This window comes from Aplidium turbinatum, chromosome 3, assembly GCF_918807975.1.
Source record: "Aplidium turbinatum chromosome 3, kaAplTurb1.1, whole genome shotgun sequence".
Classification (NCBI taxonomy): Eukaryota; Metazoa; Chordata; class Ascidiacea; order Aplousobranchia; family Polyclinidae; genus Aplidium; species Aplidium turbinatum.
This window is the reverse complement of record NC_137474.1, coordinates 6,007,222-6,030,209: the sequence shown is the minus strand read 5'-3', so window position 1 is coordinate 6,030,209 and position 22,988 is coordinate 6,007,222. Positions and strand designations below refer to the sequence as shown.

Below are 22,988 nucleotides of genomic sequence, written 5' to 3'. Positions count from 1 at the left end.
TGCAAAAAGTAAAGATATAAAGATCAGCAACCTTGACAAAACAATGAAAATTACATTGACTTCACGACTCTTTTTCTGATTTGAAAATAGTTTAAAAGAAGTCAGCTTTGTTGCACCAAGGGTGAGAATTTGTTCAACAATTCAACAAGACATTGTGGTAAACAGGTTGAAAATGGTCGAAAATAACACCACATTAAGTAAAGGCGAAAAAATTTTGTAGGAATAAAGGTAAAATTTGCATTGAAGATACTGACATAGTGAGGACAGATTGTAAAACCTGGGTGTGATGCAAGCGCGCTAAGTTCATTGGATGACAAAATTTTTTTGAACTTTGTTGTCATGAAAATTCACTTCATTTTTGCGCCACTTTCTCAGATTTGCAACACAGACTAACTACGCTTTTTTGCAAAGCAAATTAAGATCTTTCAAGTATTTTTTATTGGTCGTCATCGTGGCCCAGTGTCTACCCTTCAACTACCCTATGTTTACCGTACTGCACTGGGAGGTCCATGGCCCATGGGAACAGTCAATATTTGGCCTCATTGTTTAAGACACGTTCTTTATTGTTTAAGACACGTTCTTTATCTAATCGTTTGATTGATGTAAATGATCTTTAATAATACTACTATGGTTTTATTTATAGTCCCTCCACCACTGCTAGGGTCTTTTAGCGACAGGGCTCATTTTTAATTTTATATCAGGTGTACGATGTCATCACATTATTACCAGACTTATTCACACTGCATCATCCAAGGAAGAACACAATCGGTCCCGTTTTTAAAGTCTTCGGTTCGATCCTATTGTGGAATCAATCTCAGATCTACCAGCACTAGAGCCGAAGGGAAAATCACTCGGCCACTGAACTGGTGTAATGGTGTTTTGTAAGATTAGTAAAAAACATGAAAAACCATAAAAGGAGATTAGCCTACGCCAAATGCAAAAAAACAAAGAGGCTAAAAAAGTTTTTAAGGTATTTCTTCAGATTGTTTCTGCAAACAATCTTTCATAGAAAAAAGCACCAAAAATAAAGTAAACTACCCTCATGGCACCAACTCAGTTTTGAAAACAAATGCTCGAAGGTGCACGAAAAATTGTGTTGATGCCAAATTCGAGTGCTTTCTTCTTTGTGTAGGCTACCATGCCTGTTCCAGGCTTAGGCGTTCATGCATAGTTTCTTTCAGTATTTCTGTATTAAGAATTGTTGTGGTTGGAACATGAAGATGATCCTTGAGGTTATTGAGAAAAGATGTGGCGCTGTTTTCCACGAGCTCGTTTTCCTTTGATCTTTCCACAAAAAGCTGTGTGTTGTAGGCTAAAACTGTAGTTCCTTCCTCATGAAATGGCCAAAAAAACTTGTTTGTTGCTTGATGATGTTTTTCGTTTCGTTCTGCGTTCGTTTGCTTACTGTCCATGTTTCAGATCCATACAGCAAAATAGGAAAGATTTATCACGTTAACACACCCTTCCTTGGTGTGAATTGTAACTTTTTGTTTCGACCAATATATGCAGTGTTTTGGAAAGCCTGTTTCGCTTGAGCAGTTCTTGTTTTAATCTCTTTTTGGATTTTCCATCATTCGTAATGAACAGGGATGGAGGAACCGCGTGGGCCTCTGGGCCTGGGCCCACCTACTTTATTTTCTGGGTGGGCCTGGCCCACCCACTTTTGAAAGCCAAATTTCTTTGAAAAGATAGCGAAAACGGCAAATCAGAGGGGGAGTTAAAAAAAAAATTTCACTCATTTGATACACACTAGTTTGATTAATTATATCTAATCCAATCTTCAAACTTTTCTGTTGAGTCCATTATTGATGTGCAGCACGTGTGGGTGTGGTTGCGTGTGACTGGTGGAGTAACCTATCAATCAATATAATTCTCTATGCTCTCTATGGCTAGAACAGTGATATCATTACATATGCACATATACTGTATAATGCTGCATATTATTACTCCCAGGTGGTATTATAACTGTGTGTGTATTGTTGCCTTTTTATTATGTGTACATCGACACATTTTGTACAGCGCTATAGAGCAATTCAACAATTTTGTACATTTTTTGACCAAGTCCGGCCCAAAAATAGAAAATTTTGCCTGTTGGCATAAAAGGCAATTATGAAAACGCAATGTGTAAACTAGGGGTCGGCAACCTTTTTGTAACAGCGGGCCAAAGCCAAACTTTACATGGTATTGGCGGGCGTAGCCTATTAATACCAGTTTTGATAGATTCAGAGGCATGATTTCAAGGCTTGACGTAGCCTAATGCCTTCAGAATATCGGCTAGTAATATCCTAGACGGGAATCAACTGAACAAATTTTTAACACATCAAAATCTTTGTTTACTGCACGCACAAAACTGCCAACTGAGCTGTAGGCTTATCTGTCGTGTCTGTGCTCTCATCTATTGCCATTGCGAAAAACTGTAGATATACAATAACTTTTTGCTAGATGTTACGTTCTCCGACATCTCTTCTTTTGTCGAGTTACGGTTCTTATTGAAAGACTTAGGCCAATATCTGAAAAGTAACTTGCAGTAGTTTTTTTTTTTTCTCTGGACATATGTCTTCAGAGTTCAATAACATCACCTTACACCTTTTCCCAAATTCTCCATCACTGTACGATTTCTTGCTTTTGCTATTGATTGTGCTACCTTGTAGCTAGCAAAAGAATTTTCTGATTCATTGGTTTTCCTTTCCTTTGTAATAGAGAAATTTGCTGTTTTAAAGCTATTTTTGAGTGGATTAACTTTGCCGTTCCTTGTTTGATCCATTAACTTGAAAAAAATAATATGTTTTGTATCATAATGGCGATTTATGTTGAATTCTTTGTTTATACAAACAGAAACCGTAAACGCTGCAAATCAAAGACGTGGGCCTACTAAAATGATTAATGAAAAGTACTTGTTCTTCCATTCGATTATACTGTAATAAACCACTGGCCTGGCCACATATTATTATAATTTGTAAAGGAGCAGCGGGCCGGATGATTTTTCTTGGCGGGCCGTAGGTTGCCGACTCCTAGTGTAAACGATTTCAAATATTGGGAATGCAACAATTTTATGGGGGGTCTGGGGGGCTTCGCCCACCAGAAGTTGGATTTGACTTTGACTGCTGCGCCTCTGGGCCCACCTACTTTTAAAATGGTTCCTCCATCCCTGGTAATGAACGATCCAAGGTATTTAAAATAGTTGACTTGTTTAATTGGTTTATTTGAAATCAATGCTATTGCAAGTTAGAGCACAGTTTGTTTTCTTGGTAACGATCATGCTTTCAGTCTTTTTAGTATGCCTCAATTTTCGCTTTCTTCTTGAGTTTTTGCAACTAGTTTTTCTTCTAAAGTGGCAATTAGAACAGTGTTTACCGTTTCCTTTTCTGCAAGTTTGCATCAGAAAAAAAAAATATACTTGAATTGTAAACACACCATTGATCTAATCCATGAGTATCAACATACGTTGTGTTTTATAACTTTTACTGTAACGATTTCTAGTATTAATGAACAGCATAGGCCTACTCTAGGACTACTTCTACAACTAGTTTGTGCACTTGTTTGGTGGTCATGTGGAGTTCAAATCTGTCTTGTAATAAAAAGTTTTCTTAAAACTGATTGTCTTTTCAAAACGGGGTAATCTATCTGCCAAAAGCTCAGGCTACCATAGCTTAAATGTTTTGTCTTAGTCTAAAACAGTGGTTCTTAACCTTTTGCCTTGTCGGCACCACCTTGAAATTACCAACCAGTTCTCGCACCCCCTTCTCAGATTGTCTGAAAAGTAATAGTCGCCTACAGTTCGAAATTTTTGTTGAAACCTGGTAAAACAACTTTGTTTCTTACGTCATATTACAACAAACCTTGATAATTCAGCATCCCCGCACCACCTAGGCACAGGTCTTGCACCCCTTAGTGGTGCGTGCACCTCTGGTTAAGAACCCTTGGTCTACAAAAATAGCATAGACGGCTTTCTCATTTCTTGCGTGTAACATAGCTGATTTCATATGTAACAGAGTTGACTAACCTTCAAGATAGGCTACTTGGCAAAGCAAAGTCACGTTCAAGCTATTGCAAGGCAGAAAAATCAATAAAAAAATATTCTGTTTTCAAAAAAACATTTCGTCACTACAGTACAGTAGAATAGGCTATAGTTTGTTTTTTGCGACATTGTCATAGCAGGGTGGAGATAATGTTTTAACTTTTGGTTTTGACTCGTCTCTTTTTAGATGTGCTTACAATGTTTAATAACGTTGTTTGTACATGATAGAGTAGCAACAAATGAGAGTTTTAAAGTTGGAGGTTGGTGACAATGACCTATCTTTCACCTTTTTCCAAACTCAATTATGGCTCATATATGTAACCTCTTACAATTGCTGTTTCGAGCATAAATCTTCACTTTGAGCCTTTTATGCTATTTTAAATACGAAACTAAAGTCTGCGTAGTAGCTCACGTTTGACCAGAGGTGCATAATCTGCGACCTTCCACGTTTTGCCGACATTAAATTTCAAGTTACTGTATGATGCCGTGCATTGGTGAAACCGCTTTGACTGTTAAATGCGGATACTTAAACATTAAGAATAGTATACGATCACTTAAGAATAAGTACCGAACCCGATTGCTAGATAGCAAACTGGAATCTGAACTAAGGTTAATTATGTCCAGTGAGTTGCCTGATTTTGCTCGCTTATATGGGCGCACGCTAGATCAAAGGAGTCATGAATTGGGGGCGTACAGGAGTCGGAGTTTTGGATATTTAGGAGCCGGAGTCGGGTTTCTTGGTCTACCTTTGTTTCTTGTACCATTTACTTTCCCTTCTATTAATGAGTTTTATGGACAGTTTTGCGGTATTGTGTCTCCGAAATATTTAAATTTTCCTCTTTTGACTGTAGTTTTGTTTGAATCGCCATGGTAGATAGCATCTGTCACTGTCAAAAGAAGATGTCAGGCAAACTTTTATTAACAATTTGAAAACCGTGACAAATCAGGCCGCATTTGGAAGTATGTATATGATCGGTAGCGTTGACAGGGGATCTTGAGGGTATTTTTCAACCCGGGCCCGAGATGATTTTAAACGCCCCTAACCATTCCAAAGGGCCTGGAAACTTCAAAAAAACACCTTGTATTTGTTGGATAATGCGTGTTTCTTAGAATTGTCTGAAGTTAGGGCACGAGAATCTCATTGGTAGGCCTACAGTGCCGGAATTCCTCTCAACGTCCTTGCATATGATAACCAATACTTTTAGAAAATTGTCGTCATCTTTGAGCTTGAAGGGTCGAGACTAGAGTAGCCTATATCTATTTATCATTAGCGTGTTTCGCGGAATACACCAAAAAGCTACCAAAGAGCAGCCGGTGTTTCGGCTACCATTCAACGCCGGCCGGTCATCTAAAACAAGCAGACTTTCTCATCCGTTTCGTGGACGGAGGGTGAAACAAGAAATTGCTCTCCCAATCGCCCAAGGCTACATCCCTGTGATAAGGTCATTTTGATGACAGAGAGAAACCAACAACCAAGAGCATGGATATAATTACTAATTAGGCTTCAACATAAAAAGACACGCGAAAGGTTAAAACTTGAAAAAAACGAAAGATCGCGATAAAAGAAGAAAATGTGAAGCAGGAGTGTGTAAATTATTAATGATGAATCGAGTATGCGTCTAGTTAGGTTTACGGGAGTATCAAAGTTCATGTCTTTTTGTTATGATAAGCGTCTTGATTTCTTTTATGTTGCATTTAACTTTTTCCAAATAGCTTCTTTTAAAATACGACATTTAAACCAAAAACAAAAGTTTCTGTCAAGCATTTGTCACCTAAATCTTTGAAGGGTAGGCTACCTCAAAGTTACCCACTTACGTCTTTACATTGTAATGTGCTTTTTGTGTACGAATAATCTTGTTTGTTTCGAGTTTACGCGAAACTTTTTTCATTTCAAATCTAACTTCTTCACAAAGAAACATGATTCTAAACAAAATTTGAGACAACAAATTTTGCGACAAAACGAAATATATTGTTACAGATGTCCTATTTGTAAAAAAGTTTGTGAGCGCCATCTTCCGACACATATTTTTTCAGATGACAAGCATACAGCTCGCAATGAAAATGTCTCCGAAGCTATAGCCTACGTTTAGCAATGCAAAATATATCATCGGCTGCTGTGTTTGGTTGGTTTTGAATCTTTATCCTCCGACTGATAAAGCCTTGATAGGATATTCCTGGTAGCAGAGGCTTTTGACGCAGGGCCGGTTGCCGAGATTGACAGAGTGAAGTTTACGTTTGTTGATGGGAAGAGCAGTCCTTAGAATGCGATGCTCAAGCGCACATCCCGAGAGTTAAATTCACATGCCCTAACCAACTAAGTTATCGTAGCGCTAATCAACTTGCTTTGTCATAGGCAGCATATCCTTTGCAAACATTTAAAGATAAATTTGTAGCTAGAAAGTCTTGTGGCATGGTTTTACCTCTTCTGTGCCTTTCAAGGAAATGACATAACTGTCTTTCTGGCTATAGGTTCGCCTGAAGAAAGAGACCAGGTAGGCTACTGCCTCCACGTCATCAGACATAAAATTGGCATAGTGAATCTGCGTCGTGGGTTACACGGCCGCAGCCAAGAGCATCACGCAAGGTCTTGTTCTATCGTTGATCTCGACCAATTTTTGAGCAGAGTATTTCGCTTTGCAGCACTCGAACAGACGTTGCTTCTGTCCAGATTTGCAACTAGTGCTTCCTGAAAATATACCTTAGTGCTGCATCAACGTTTTACACCGAACGATGCCAGTTCTTGGACGATACGTTCCTCGCGAATTTCATCTTGTGATACTCAGAAAGCAGTTTGACAGAGTAACAGCAGAAGTTTTCTGAAACTGAGCATTTGGCTTCAGAAAACCGAAAATTATGCGATGAAATTTAGTGTTAAAATATTACTAAAATGGTGCCCCCAGGTAAAAACAAAAAATGCAACCACAAACCGCAATATGTTCATCGTTTATTGTGTGAAAGTCAACACGCATTACAGCAGCACTCTTGCTTGTTTGAGTGTTACCAAGCACTGTATATATCGTGCCACTCCAAACAAACAAAAACTGTCCTGTTCACAGTACTTCAGCGTTGCCAAATACTAAAGTATTGCAAAAATGGCAACATGGAACATATCACAATCATTAGGTTATTCTATAAGGCATGTAAGCCAGACAGCAAAATCCATCACTTTTCCATTGATTCAAGGTCTGCAAATGTTGAATTAATGCAAAAAAATGATTGATTTTTTTTCTGTCTGGGACGTAGCCTACCGTGTGGCTGCGTACACTATTTCATATTCAACGAGAAAGGAAGTTCTATTTGCGGAATCATTCATTAAAAGCAAAATCTGGCGAAATTGCTTTCATACAAGGCTATTTACAAGGAGGGCCAAACACACTGGGACAACAAACATTGAACAGACACGTGACAAACAACAACGTTGAAAACGAAAACGTGGAATTTTTGAGCTGAAAGTATTTTTCAGAATGAATATCTTTACAGAAATGAAGACTTTTAAGATCTATATGCTGTTACCAGGGCTGTACAAAACAACAAAATTTCGTTTCGTTACATATTCGCTTGGAAATAAAGCTCCTAAACGATTTTTTTAAAATAAAGTTTTGTTGAACCATGGACAAACAAAACAAAGTAATTTTAGCAGGTTTAACATGTTTTATTACAAAGAGATATTAACATAATTTAAAAAAATCAACTCAAACGTTTTCGACACATACGTGTGTCCTCATCAGGAATTCCTTTATCTGCAATATACAAATTTAAGTAACGTTTGGGTCGCTTTTTTATGTTATATCTCTTTGTAATAAAACATGTTAAACCCGTTAAAGTTACTTTGTTTTGTCTGTCTATAGTTCAACAAAGCAAACTCTCTACCAAAGCTTTATCATAAAATTTTGTTTCGACCAAATCACTCCGAGTTAGCGGATGTCCTTTTTACACCTGTAAATTCTGCAGCAAAAAATCAGAACACTTTTAGGTGCGGTGTCCGTACTGATGATATCATCTTCAACTCGCTGCTTTGATGGATTAGCTGCTTCATCACCCCAGAGAGCAAAATCCGTTATTTTTACATTGATTCAACGTCTCCAGACTTTGAATCAATGTAAAAGTAACGGATTTTGGTGTCTGACGCAGCTCAAACACTTCTGAAGAAATGGCACATGACCACATTCGTATACGTTTAAACAACGTGAAAGGATAATTTGTTAGCTGGATTCCGAATGGTCCGAGCAATTTGTCAACTCATAGCACAAAGAATTACGAAGTAATTTTTTGCACAAATGGAAGTTACGTCACCAATACAACGGTATAGGGGCTACAGTGTAAGGTTTTCGGTACTACCTTTTCTGTGCATGCGTGTATCGCATCTAAGCATCAAACGAAACGATTTTTGTGTGTGAATGTGATGAAAGTATCACGACTGGCACCTGGCAGTTTTTTGCATTAATTGATCGTATGCAGACGTAGAAATTTTGGCCAAATTTGATCCAGAAATTTAAAGTGAAAATGTACGCACGCCTTGCGCTGCCCAAAATGACAGGGTTCGTTTTCAGCCAGAAAATCATTCCGTTTAACGTTGTATCAACACCAGCAGACGTCGAATTAAAGCAAAAAAAAACTGATCCGCTGACGAGGAGTGCAAGATGCGAAGATACAATTCTAAGAAAGAAACTTTTGCGGCTCAACTTCACAGAAAATTGAGTAATTTTAGCAACAAACACACGTAAAAAGTGCACTATACACAACTTACGCATGACGTTTATACAAAACTGCCATCAAGCTAGAAAAAACTTTCTACAAGCCTCAATACGTAAGACACAAAAAAAACAAGTTTAGGTGTGCATGTGCTCAGTAAACTGTACCGATCGCATAGATACAATAAGCTGATTCAAACATTATTATGTCAAATTTATGCAAGATAATCGAAAACTACAGGTTTTGTATGCAAAATGTGCATTCCATATTGTGGCGCGTCAGGCGTTTCAAAAATCAAGTGTAAAATAAATGACTAAGTTAATCACCATCTTTAAACTTTGATTTAACGTTGTAGGATGCTTTGCAGCTGCAAACAAAGAAAAACAAGCCACCCTGTCCAAACAAACTCGAAAATAATTTACATGCGGAAAACATGAAAAGGATCAAACGCTCTTTGTTGTAAATTCCAGTTCACCATTACGTAATTGGTTCAAACGGAGTGGACTGAATCGTGGACGACTGAATGAACCCTCGGGCAAAGTCCATTTTATGATCTGTTGCCCAGCCGGTTCATAACCAGCTGATGACATTTCCAGACATTGAATGAATGTAAACAAAACTGATTTCCTGATTGCGCCACTTTGAAGCCCGCTCATGAGAGAAAGCTGGCATAGAAAGAGCTGGACAAAAGCTTGAGTTCTTTTGACATCGATTCAATGTCTGCAGACGTTCAATCGATATAAAAAGCTAGTTTTTTTTCTGAGAACTGTGTTGTTTACAACTACATATTTTGCAGCAGTTGTCAGTTGTCACACCAAGTTAGTAAAATCTGTGAGGAATTTGTCAAGTGGGCAGAAATGTTCTTTGTGTTTCGAAAGACCAGCGGGTCCCTGCAGTTAACACTCTGCACAATCTCAGAAAACAAAAGAGTGTAAATTATGTGCATCTGTTGCTTTACTTGGAACAATCAACATTAAAAAAATTATTACTCGAAACATGCACAGACTGCAGCCTGAAGCCCACTGGATAAATGCCAACATACGTGAAAAGAAAATGCAGTACAATTAAACCACGAGTTTTTGCTCATTACACGAACCCAGAAATCTAAAGTTGTTATTCTTACATCGTTTCAACGTCGTTAGTGCTTGAAAAACTAGTAACTTGTTAACTAGAAGCACGAGTCAGTTACTTCATCGGAATGCTTGGACGGACAACATAAAATGTTCCCTAGCAGCACAAGCTGCTTGAGAGTTACGGTTAAAACCGTTACTATAAAAAACAAAAAAGCGTTTTCTACAGTACAGAGTACACTGCAGTCTGCAAGGAAACTGAGGTAGGCACTTTAACGTAGGACAGGTTTCCTCGTGAATCAGCTGTTTGCAGTCATGTAACTCACGCCATTATGATTGTAACCTTATAAACTCAATTGATTACAGTCTTTTAGATCCTTCTTGCACTCAGTTCAGTTGAAGAAGAAAAAAGAACATTAGCAGAGGGTGGGAATCGAACCTACGCAATCGAAATGACTATTCCCTTGCCCTAACCCATTAGGCCACGCTGCTGTGGCGATACATTCACTTAATTTTCTTTGTATCAAAAATGTTTGGAGAAGATCGGATCGAGAAGATCGGAGAAGATCGGAATATCACGTGCTGAGTCACAGGACTAAAATCAGCTGATTCGCATGGAAAACTGTCCTATGTTAAAGAGTCTACCGGAAACTGAGAAAAAATCTAACAACCGGAAAGCAGGGCAAAAGGAACTGTATATTGCGTAAAAACTGGCCGACCCTTGCTAGTGGGGAGAAACAGCCGAATCAGCCCACTAAAGATGGGACAAATGGATGATGCTAGCGTAGAACGTAGCCTGGCAACATATATTTATTATGTACAATCAGTTGACGCACCCAGAAAATAAATCAAAAAAACAATACTTTTAAAATGATTGAAAACGAATTTGCATCATTTCGTTTGCAGGTAAATCTGCGTAGTATTAACTACATAAAATAACCAGGCAGAAGGTAGTGTTGTTATTGCAGCAGCTGATGTGTTGCTTTGGTGCAACTTTGAGCTTGGTTGGTGTTTTGACTGAACAAAAAAAAGTTGCAGACGGTACTAAAGTAAAGAAAAAATAAAACCCGTAATTTTCACTTGATTTTAGAAAAAATGCAAAAGGCTGGAATGAAAAGTAAGGGTTTAAAAAGTTTAGGACAAACTTTCTGATTTTTATTCTGACCGGGCATACATAACACCACTCCACGTTTTAAAGCATTGTGACAGCACCATTGCAAGAAAAAATTGCATCACTAAATGTAGCAGCGATAAAAAAGGTAACGTTTTCTAGCTCTGATGACAGACGGTGATCCCCAGAACAAAATTTGCCATTTTTACATTGATTCCATCTCATCGTCTGCAGACGTTCAATGAATGTTAAAATGACGGATTTTGCTGTCTGGGTCTGGACACGGAAATAAAACGCAGAAAAATCTCAACATTTAAAACAAAACACAACCACTTTTGTACGCAAACAAGACATTCAGATTGTAAAGCGACAAATGGGAAATCTCTAGTTTCCTTTTGCCTTTCAAATCAGACACAAACAAGACCAAGTTACATCCATATTGTCGTATGGATGTAACAATAATGCCTAAAATATGTGTATCGGCTGAAATATACAAAATAAAACCACACGTCACCTAACATTGTATACAAGAACAGTCTCCTTTAGCTGTGCCGTCTAAGAAAAGCTCATGTACTATCATCCTACGTCCACCTATTGGACCAGAGGTCTGCGTTTCTTGGACCATGAGACCAAAAACTGGCAGCAACCAAGTAGCCTATCAGTGTAGTCCTGATAGCATTGCCAAGATGGAAGGTGGTAAGAGGATAGACTTTCGGCTCGGCTCATACGACGACTTTTTCTTGTGTATATACGTACACACTCATCATAAAATATGGGAGACAGATCATTATCGTATTAAGGATATTAGATAGCACTTTCAAAACTACCAATAAGGCTAAAATTTTAATCTATCAACAGCAAAAAACACAAACTAAACACTGCCCGCCCTTTTCCGCGTATAAAACAATGGAAAGAGTCTTTATCACAAAGAAAAACAGCTATAAGTTTTAGTTAGGAAAAACCGAGGTAGATTGTAAACGAAGTGCTACAAAAAACACTACCAGATAAAACAGCAAAGTTAACTAATTCCGTCTATATTCTACGAGAGTTAACAGCTATAAGTTTTTTTTTTTGTAGTTTTTACGTTGCCACACGTAAAAGCTGTAAGCCGTATTACCTGGACAACTAAAGCTGCCTTAAAACCCCACAACTGACGCTAAGAATAGCTTGTAAAATGTACGTAAAAAAAGAAAACACAGTTCAGATCTATGTCTTTTTTCTCACACGACGAGAAGATCATCATCGTTATCATCCCTTTGATCTACTGCGTCCTCTTCTCCAACCATGTTATCCACAGGGATGTTCCTGTACTTCTTGCATCGTTTGCTGGAATATATCACCTGGCACATAATCTGATGAGGAAAACGGTTAAGAAAACCACCATTTGTAAACGCTGTAAAACTTTCATTTCAAGTTAACTTCTCACAAACTTTTAAAATGGCGGAATGATTCAGAGGATTAGAAGATATGATGACTTAAGTGAACATTAGGTTAAGTGGAAGTTAAGACAAGAAAACTAAATATCCGCGTCCATCTTCACGCACACCATACCTAAGAAAGCATCGCATGCTCTTGAGCGGTGTCGAACCGGCGCCCTATTGAACGTCCTGTGCAAACGCTCGCAGTTCTCTGCCACACAAACAATTGCTAGGAAAAGTGCGGACACAAGGATGAATTTGAACTCTCCATTGTTTAGATTGTAGAATAACACACAAGCTTTTCAGCCAAAAGTATAGAAGATTATCAGCTGCATGCATTGAATTTATGTGATAAAGAACCAATTTTACTGGCTGGGTTTAAAACAAAACTGATAAAATAAATCGTTTAAGAAGGATACAGTGCCATCTAGAAAAAGAGTTCCCAGAGATCCTATCAACCAGGGCAGATGGAGAACTAAAAATTGTCCCATGGATTCACCTGGAGCAGGGTCTTGAAGCAGGATCTAAAACGAATATTAATGAATTTGAACATAAGCCTGACATGAACCCTTTCAACATCTATGATCAAAACAGGTCTCAACGTCAAATAAAAGTCTGTAAAAAAGAATTTTTATCAAGTTTGGAGAGAATGATTCAGAATTGTTTTGAACCGAGTTGGAACAAGTTTGCTGTAGATACAACCATTAGCAGCAATGTCAAAGTAAATTCAAATTGCGATTCAAAAACTTGTAAAACTGTTTTAAAAATTCCTTCAACAACTTTAACGGTGATTTTTTTTTTTTTAATGTACAGTTTAATTCACTTTATAGTACATTGTAGAGAAACTGTGGATTGAAATTGAATGCAAGACAATGCTTCTAAACCAGTGGTTCTCAAACGGTGTGCCCGGGCGCACTGGTGCGCCCCAGAGGTTATCTAGGTGTGCCCAACAGCATTCCTAAAAAAGTATTCTAATAAGAAAAACAAAAAGAATAGTTACCATATTAGATCAATATTCTTATCTGCTCCTTCCGTTTAACATCATTATTACGATAATTTCAGGCACGGTCGCAGACATTCGGTAAAACTTGTATTTGTTGCTCACAATAGCAATTGTCTATTGTTGCTCACAATAGCAATTGTCTATGTGTGTTTTTTGCTGTTAGAGTAGATTCAGACTGTAATTGTAAAGCAGAAAGAAATTGCTAGTTGCTGAGTTAGTGTTCATAGAAAAGGTGGTAGAGATGTTAATAGTAGTGTACTGTAGGTAGTCACTAATGAAGTATAGTAGTAAATAACTGTAATGCGGATTTTATAGTTAAGAATAAATTTCGTTGATGTAAATATCTTTTTTTTTAGAAAAATTTACTCTTACATATTGACTTAATTATGACATTTTAGTGCATTTTTATATAAAGTGTGCCCAGAATTATTTGTAGTATTGTAAGTGCGCTTAGACTGTAAAAAGTTTGAGAACCACTGTTCTAAACCAATGCGGCTGGTTCACAAAAAAGATCAAAAACCACTGTAAACGCAATGAAATATTTCGTTGAGTAAAATAATCGTTTAATTACAATATGAGTTTCCTAGTCTGCCACGAGGTTTGTTAATAGCTTAGAGGTGCATACAAAGAAATAAAGACATCATAATAGGATTAGAAAAGACGTGAATGCAAAACAATAACAAAATCTTTAGACACGTCATCAACTAAAACTTACAGATAAACTATAGAGAAGATTTGCGACCAGGGCTAGTGCGAACATCACAGGCGAAACCCCTTCCGTGCATCCTCTTTTATGCTGCAAACACATGTACAGCACTTACCAGCCAGCAAAATTCCTACTTTTCACATTGATTCAAACGTCTTTTTTTATATTAAAAAGAAGGATTTTGCTAGTGGTTCAAAATTTCAGTTTAGTTCTATGTAGGAACACCTGGTTAATCTAATCAAAAAATAAAGAGTTCAGATTTTCAAAATGTAGATACTGAACTCATGCTCAGCAGTAGGTATACATGTACATTTATAGCACTGAAGATAAAGACAATATAGTTTTCGAAACGTTTGCTGAACATGAGTTTAATATCTACATTTTAGGCTCTTCATTTTAGGATTAGTTCACAATTTTGCTAAGTCTACAAGAATATATTGACACATACTAAATTTCTTCTTTAAATAAAATAATGTGATTGATTGTGATAATTAAACATACCTGAATTAATTATGCAACAATTGCCTTTCTTTGGCTGTCACAAAATGACAGTCAGCAAAAACGCCATGAAAGCCATAAAATCTATTAATAAAGTTGCACACCTAAGCAACCCTTAGGTCAGCAAACTAGTGCTACATTGCTGATTGTGGTTAAATAAGCAATAACTGAATGCCTTGTTTATCAAAATAACTAGTCTAGGGACATGTACAACTGGGGGTTGGTGACTTAGCTTATTATGCAACATGACCTACTTAAGAGAAAATAAATGATTGTGTCCACTTACGTTCTTGTATATTTGAGGTAAACGAGATAAGAGATAAAGCAAGGAAGACAGGTACCCGATTGCCTGGCCAGTAATACTTTCTGCATTCTGAAACATGACAACATAATTTATAGTTAATTCATTCTCGTATACAGCACTTTAATAACAGGAAACTTATATTATGAAATTATTATTTAGGAGCTACTTGAAAACCAAATTATGTCTAAACATACCTTAATGTAAAAAAAAATTGAGTCACATTGACAAAAAAACGATCATCCAAATCCTTACCCATACAAAAAACGGAGGGCCTTTTGAAGATTCCAACAGTTTTCTTCCCAATCTTTGTTCTGTGGTGTAAGTGTTGGCAGCAGGTAGATTGAACTTGGTTAGTACCAATGGCACAAGCACTCCAAGACATAGGCAGCACAATACTTGATTGGATGTCGTTTGAGGAGGCGCATCACCGTCTATGACAATGAATGGAGTCCCTGTAAATGTTGTTGTGTTGCAAATGATGCGTTGCTGAGTGGTAATTTTGACATGTAAATTATGTGGTAAATTTATAATATAAAAAAATTATTATTTATTCAGTGAAACAAGCTTAGTAATGTGTTATTATACAGATTACAGTTGTCAAAATCCTGATATTCTTCTTTTGGTTAGTAAAATTTCTACAGTGCAGTTTAATATTTAATTAAATAGAAGCAAAAAGCCAAACACATTTTTACCACAAAAAACAATTTTCTTGCAATGCTAATAATTCTATCAGAAATTTTACATTTAATATTTTTGCTGATTTTATTTTTATTGTATAAATACTCCAACACTTTAAAGGTGGCCTATATATCCAAAACAGTGCAAACATGTCTTTTGTATCATGAAATTACTAATTAGCGTTGAACTGAAAGTGTTAAAACAACATACCATGCCGCTGCTTACGATGCTTGAACTTGTAATAAAGAAATTGGACTAGTGCAACCAGGTCAATGAATACGTAATACACAGCTGTGTAAGTTTGAAAAGGAAACTGATGCGTCAACAGGCAGCCAATCTACAATTATTGTAATTGTAAGAAATCAATGAGATTGAACTAACCATTCAACTACATCACGTAGTTATTTTACAACCATTAATATTTTCTTTTGCGTAGTGTAGAACTTGTTAGTCTGCAATGTTCTATAACTAGTTAAAAAATTGTACAAAGTGCATTAGATAGTTCAACTAACATACAATAAAGCATTTGTATTCGTACCAAATTACTGGAATCTCCTAATAACCAAAAAAGGATGAATAGAAATGACAGGCTTTCTTCGACATTGCCGTTTTTGTAATTTTCAATCAGTTGCCTGAAATGCATTACAAGCAATTAAATTACCATAAAACTTATATATACACAAGTAAAAACTCAGATAAAAATAATCATTAAAATATACCAAAAAAAATAACGTTGTCCATAAGCAGTGATTTTGCCATGTCACACAATGAGCAAATCATGCATCTTAGACCTGTTTTTTTTTTTTTTCGGTCATTTATCGGCCATTGACCGATTTTTTAGCAAATGTCCGAAAAAAATATAGTCAATTCGGTCAAAATGTCCAAAAAAATATATAGTCAATTCGGTCAAAATGTTTGAAAAAAATATATGTTGTATCAGCTACGTGAAAGGGAATATTTTTATCAGAAAAAATGACCAAAATAAATAAAAAATGACCGAATTTTTTCAAGTCATTTTGGACAACTGCACGAAAAGTGTCAACGAAAAAACAACCCAGAATTCTTAGATCAAACCTAACAGACCAATAACTCAGATCAAATCTACCAGCAACAGTCTGTGCGGTGCAGCATGTCAGTGGTTCCCAACTCATGAGTCGCGACCCAAAGTTGGGTCGCCTGATAATTTTTTTGGGTCGCTTGTTTTTCAGGCATATTGTATCTTGGGCGAAAAAAATAACAATAAAAAAAATTAAAACGTGAAGAGATCGATCACAAAACTGGAAAATATAAATACAAGTCATGAAGCGTTTCATGTCGAGACATCGGAAAGCTTTGTAGCATGATCGTAGTGCAAAAAGTCTTAACAATTTTCGCTTTTATTATTGTTATTATTATTATTAAATGTAAACCCAACAAAAATTTCAGTCTCAAACATAAATTAACTTGACAAAGTAACGGGATATATATTGTAACGTGCACTATATGTCACGAACGCTATGTCGGACAAACTATGACAAAGTTTTCCACACGTTGGACCATACGCATAGCCTGGTGTGGTAAAACGCATCAAAGACAAAGCCCCAAGTGCTGTATGGACTTATTGCTTTCTCCACAGAGAGGCCTTTGCTGCAAAAAAGCTGTTTCAAGAGCTGCACGAAGTGTTGAATGATGTGAAGTGTGTAAACTTAATCAAAACAAGTCCACTAAATCGGCATTTGTATCGTCTTTGTGGATTCTGATTATTATCAAGCATTGCTGTTGCACACAAAAGTGCGATAGTTGTCACGAGGTCATGTCCTGAAGCGAGTTTGTAATTTGTGAGAGGAGATTGCTATCTTCCTGAGGCAACAGAACTGTGTGAGATTAGCCGAAAAGTTTTTGCAAGAAGATTTCAAGGCAAAAGTTGCTTACCTTGCCGATATTTTTGACTCTCTGAATTCTCTAAATTTATATATGCAAGGCAACGGTTTTACGATGATTGATCGCGCCGCAAAAGTTTCTACTTAACACAAAAAACTCATATTCTGGAAAAGATATGTCACCAGAGATGAGTACGATATATTTCCTCAGCTAACGCAATATATCTGTGGCAATGAAATTGATATTAGGCAAACGATATAATTAGACACCTGGAACAGTTTGCCAAAAAGTTTGTGCACTACTATGAAGAATCTCTACTACTTAATAACCAGAATGATTGGGTAATTGATCCATTTGTTGGAAAAGATCTGCCTCAACTTTCCATCCATGTTGCAAAACAGTTTATGGACATAACGACAGAAGTAGCAAACCATATTTCTTTTGCGTCCTTCAATAACAAATACCCCAAAGATTCTGCAAACATCCACTTTTGGGCTTCCATGTACAAAGTGTATCCCACAGTTTCACAATTAGGGATTCAAAAACAGATTCCATTTGCAACAACTTGGCTTTGTAAGATTGGATTTAGTGCCATGTGTGAACTGAAAACTGAACAGCGAAACCGGCTGGAAGTTAAAGCCGATATGCGGCTATGCCTAAGCAAAATAACGCCTCGATTTCAAAAACTAACTGACAGCAAGCCAGCACAGCTATCTCATTAGTGATTTGATAAACATATTATTTTCGGAAAAAGTTACTGCTTTTGTGGTGCTGTTTGTTTGCAACACAATCTTGTATGGCTTTTAAAATATTAAGACAATTTGCTTGGGTCGCAAGATTTTACCAAACTGAATTTTTTTTTTAAATGGGTCGCCTTAAAAACGAGTTGGGAACCACTGCAGTAGGCTATATACTCATGCAATCTTTTAATGGGATGCAACCTAGTTCGTACCATGAACAGTTCGTACCTTGAAAGGATCGAGAGAAAAAATTAAAAAAGCCAAAGTCGCTGATCGCAGTTTCCGCAATCATTTAAAAATTTTCCACCTGAAAAAATCGTGAGAAAAATTAGCTCAAAGCCGAAGTCCGCTGATCGCAGTTTCCGCAAACATTTTTTAGCAGTTTCCGCTAAGCCTAACCATAGAGTAATCTATGTTCTAACCCTAACCTTCGCTGATCGCAGTTTCCGCAAACATTTTTCCACAGTTTTTGCTAACCCTTACCCTAATTCTAACCATAGAGTAATCTATGCTCTAACTCTAACCCTCGCTGATCGCAGTTTCCGCAAACATTTTTCCGCAGTTTCCGCTAACCTTTACCCTAACCATAGAGTAATCTATGCTCTAACCCTAACCCTCGCTGATCGCAGTTTCCGCTTACCCATGGATCACGGAATTAGAAATTAATCAAAATTAAAAATAAGAATTAAAAATCTAATTCAGTGATCCATGGCTTACCCTAACTTTAACCATAGAGTAATCTATGCTCTAACCCTAACCCTCGCTGATCGCAGTTTCCGCAAACATTTTTCTGCCGCTTCTGCTAACCCTAACCCTCGAGTTTGTTTCAAATTGTTTGGGGAAACTCCGATCAGCGACTTCGGCGTTGTGTTATTAAACTGCGATCAGCAACTTCGGCTTTTTTTAATTTTTTCTCTCAATCTTTTCAGGGTACGAACTGACTGTACGAATGGTTCAAGGTACGAACTAGGTTGCACCCCTTTTAATATCTATGTAGGAATAGCTTAAGCTACAGTCACAACATTCAACAAAAAAATTTACAAACACACTCTTTGCTTTTTTTCAAGTTAGATATGTAAAACTTACGGCAAGTATGCGCATATCCAACATAAAATGGACACCAAGCCTAGAATGAATCCAATTTCTTCTTTGGAGTTGTAAAGACACTCATCAAAAAAACGAAGAACCCAATAAATTGGATCTGGTTGTGAACATGTGGAATTGCTCGTGATGTTGTTAGAGGAATTTGCAAGTCCAGCTACACCCAAGCTAAGAAGATAATCTTGTCTCAACATACCAGCCCATGGCCTTAGGAAAAACATCAGGCAGCTTCTAATCTTGACAGATAACTAAATTTAATGATATACCGGTACTCTATTCCTTGGAAAAAAAACAACTTGTCACTTAGACCTGTGGCATAAAACATAGCATAACTATAATAAGCAGTCCAATACAAATCAGCTTTGCATTACTGTACATTTTAGCCATTGCCTACTCAACCTTAATAAAATACACCCAGATTAAATATGGAGAACATTTCAAACAATAATAGGGATAAACACTGTTCATAAGATAAAATTCCATCCAAAGTTACACATTAAAAATTTTCAGTGCCAATGTTAAAACTAGAGAAGGCTTTCTAGGCCTGATGCAAACAGTAAAAAAGGCAATAGCATTGTTGAACCTGGAGCATATTATAGGAAAGAGGCTGGCCTGTAGTCTACATGTCATGTAAAAAGTACTCCAGCAGACAAATCCTTAACCAACAAGATCTGGTCTATCCCGACGCCAATCATAACTGTGGCAAGGTTTAAATAAACAAAAAGTTGTTATTTCTACTTTTGCTTCATGGTGACAACACATTAGGCTACTCTAATAAATCGTCTATGCTTTCTAGAGCAATAACGAAAATAACTTGCAAGTTGTACGGAAACTTAAAATATAGCCTACAATATCAAACCGACTCCACCACTTTCGACTTATCAGTCGCCTCGCTCTAATCTATCTACAAAACTAGAAATGCATCTTGCAGCATACAATTAGCAATGTTGCTGGGTGCTGGCTACTCTCATTTTTCTTTGTTTACGTACGCGCTTGTGAGATGAGAAAAATTTCTCTTTAGTGTTGCCAGATGCCTCAAATGCAATTTTCATTTCACCAATACAGTACCAAGAGTGACCAGGCCTGCTGTTGTGAACTGGAGAGTAGCCTACGTTTTTACATGTTTTCGTCGTCCTTTCGCTTGATAAATTTCCCACTTTTTTACAAAAAGTTTCATTGCACCCTCACAGCAGAATCCATAGTTGTTTAGATATGAATCCAAAATTTGAGAAATCTCTGCATATTTGTTGTAATTTTTTGTTTACAATATCTCAAAAATGCTTGTTTTCTTTTTTTGTTTAATGACAAACTTTCAATGCTAGTGAGATGACAACCGACTTGTGGACCATTTGGTAGTCTCCCTGTCGGCATGAAAACTTATGCGACTTTTGCAGTGTGTATAGCCTACTATATTTTGATGTATGCGGCATTTTGACAATGAAAACTTTTTATCTGAAATGCATGTTGCTATGAACTCCCTTGATTTCACAAAAAACAACGTCAACACACAATTCTGTGAATTCATAGATGCGTTCCAAAAAACACTCAATAAACACGCACCTGTAAGGAAATTATCCCGTAAAGAAGTTAAATTGCAAAACAAACCCTGGATCACAAAAGGAATTCTTAAATCCATAAAGACAAAAAATAGACTATATCGAGCGTGCTATAAGCACAAAGATGACATGAAAATAAAGAAATATAAAGCTTACAATAATCGCTTGGTGCATATAAAAAGAATATCTAAAAGACAACACTACACTTATTTATTTGAAGCAAACAAAGCTGATGCATCGAAAACATGGAAAGTAATTAACGAATTGATCACTAGCAAATCCAAGTCAATGTCATCGCTTCCCACCAATATGGAAATAAATAACATTTTACACAAAACTGAATCAACCCACTTTGCAAACCTATTGAATGAGCACTTCACCAATATTGGTACTAATATGGCAAGTAAAATTAAACCAACTGGCGTATCCTCTTCAGATTTTTTAACAACAACATGCCAATCCAGTTTTTTACTTGAAGACATCAATCCCAGTGAGGTTTCAAACATCATAATGACATTGAAAACAAAAACTTCTCCTGGAATACACGATATCCCGACAAAATTCATCAAACTTGCAAACTGTATTATTTCACCCATTCTTGCTCGATTATACAACAACTGCTTTGCTCAAGAGACCTATCCAGATCCACTGAAGCTATCTAAAATCATCCCAATACCAAAGGTATCCAATCCCACCGCTTTAACCGATCTCAGGCCAATATCTCTTTTGCCCACTTTCTCTAAAATTCTTGAAAAGCTTTTGTACGAACGAATGATTAAATTTCTGAATAAAAATAATATATTAACTCCCAGTCAACATGGTTTTAGGACAAACGATTCGACAGAACTCAGTATAACTCACATATATGATCATTTACTCAAAAACTTAAATAACAATAACTATACGTGCTCCATTTTTCTTGACCTGAGTAAAGCATTTGACACTGTTGATCATGGAATTTTATTGAACAAATTATATTGTTATGGTTTACGTGGAAAAATATGGAACTTGATGAAGTCTTATTTAACCAACAGACAACAATACACCAAACTTAACTCATTATCATCAAACTTTTCGACGGTCAAATGCGGCATCCCCCAAGGGTCAGTCCTTGGTCCTTTGTTATTTTTATTATATGTGAACGATCTACCTACTGCGTCCTCTTTCATGACCACTCTTTTTGCGGATGACACCAGCCTAAACATGACACACCACAATTTGACTTGCCTAGAACAACAAGCCAATGAAGAAATAAAAAAGATTGATGTATGGATGAGAACCAATAAATTATCGATTAATTACACTAAAACTAATTTTATGATCATTTGTAGAAATCTTCCTGTTGCAAAATCGTTCTCTCTCACCTTAAACGGCCAAAGCATTAACAAAACTGATCAAGTAAAATATCTTGGAGTAACGATGGACCACAGATTGAACTGGAACGCCCATATCTCTGACCTTTGCACAAAATTGAGTAAAGTATGTGGCATTGCTTACAAAATCAGATACTATGTCCCATTATCCACATTACGATTAATTTACTTTTCATTATTTAAATCAAATCTTCAATATTCGATAATTAATTGGGGTAGGGCCAACAAAACGTTAGTACACAAGGTGGAAGTGATTCAGAACAAATTTATTAGAGCGTGTTTGTTTGGTGACAGGAAAACTTCGACGACCTACATGTACAGCAAATTTCAGGTATTAAAAGTGAGTGACCTTGCAAAGCTGGCATATGCACAGTTCATGTTCAAGTACGAAAATAATTTTTTGCCAGCATGTTTCTCTGGCTACTTTGTTAAATTAGACGACATACATCAACATGATACAAGACATAAGGCTAAAACCAGATTTTTTCTTCCCAGGTTTGAAACAAACTTTGGCAAAAAAACACTCCATTTCTTGTGTGTGCAAGTGTGGAGTGAAATTTCACACGATGTAAAAGATTTACCGTTCCATTGCTTTAAAAAAAATCTCAAAAACCAACTGTTACATGAATATACATGCGTACCTTAAGTGCTCAATACAAAGGATAACTTACCTTTACAGTAGGCCTATATCATCATATCGTAAGTTACTTATTAATATTTGTTCTCTACAGTTATTAGTATCAAATTGCCCTGTTTTTGTATGCTTCACATAAAAATTGTTGCAATTCGGTGGTGGTATCCACGTTTTTCCTCGTTATTTCAGGAAAACTTTCGCAAGTGCTGTAGCCTATTATAGCACA

The 22,988-nt window shown here is 36.7% G+C and overlaps 1 protein-coding gene across 1 annotated transcript; it reads right to left on the bottom strand.

The window, feature by feature from the left end:
- Window positions 1-6,945: 6,945 nt before the first annotated feature.
- On the bottom strand, window positions 6,946-19,393 carry LOC145766123 (lysosomal amino acid transporter 1 homolog). The gene is made up of 8 exons (XM_082577779.1): window positions 19,185-19,393; window positions 16,037-16,130; window positions 15,709-15,835; window positions 15,073-15,272; window positions 14,803-14,889; window positions 14,028-14,108; window positions 12,729-12,833; window positions 6,946-12,243 (listed from the first exon to the last, which is right to left on the bottom strand). The coding sequence occupies exons 1-8, from the start codon at window positions 19,391-19,393 to the stop codon at window positions 12,112-12,114; spliced, it is 1,035 nt and encodes a 344-aa protein (XP_082433905.1). The 3' UTR covers window positions 6,946-12,111.
- Window positions 19,394-22,988: the final 3,595 nt, after the last annotated feature.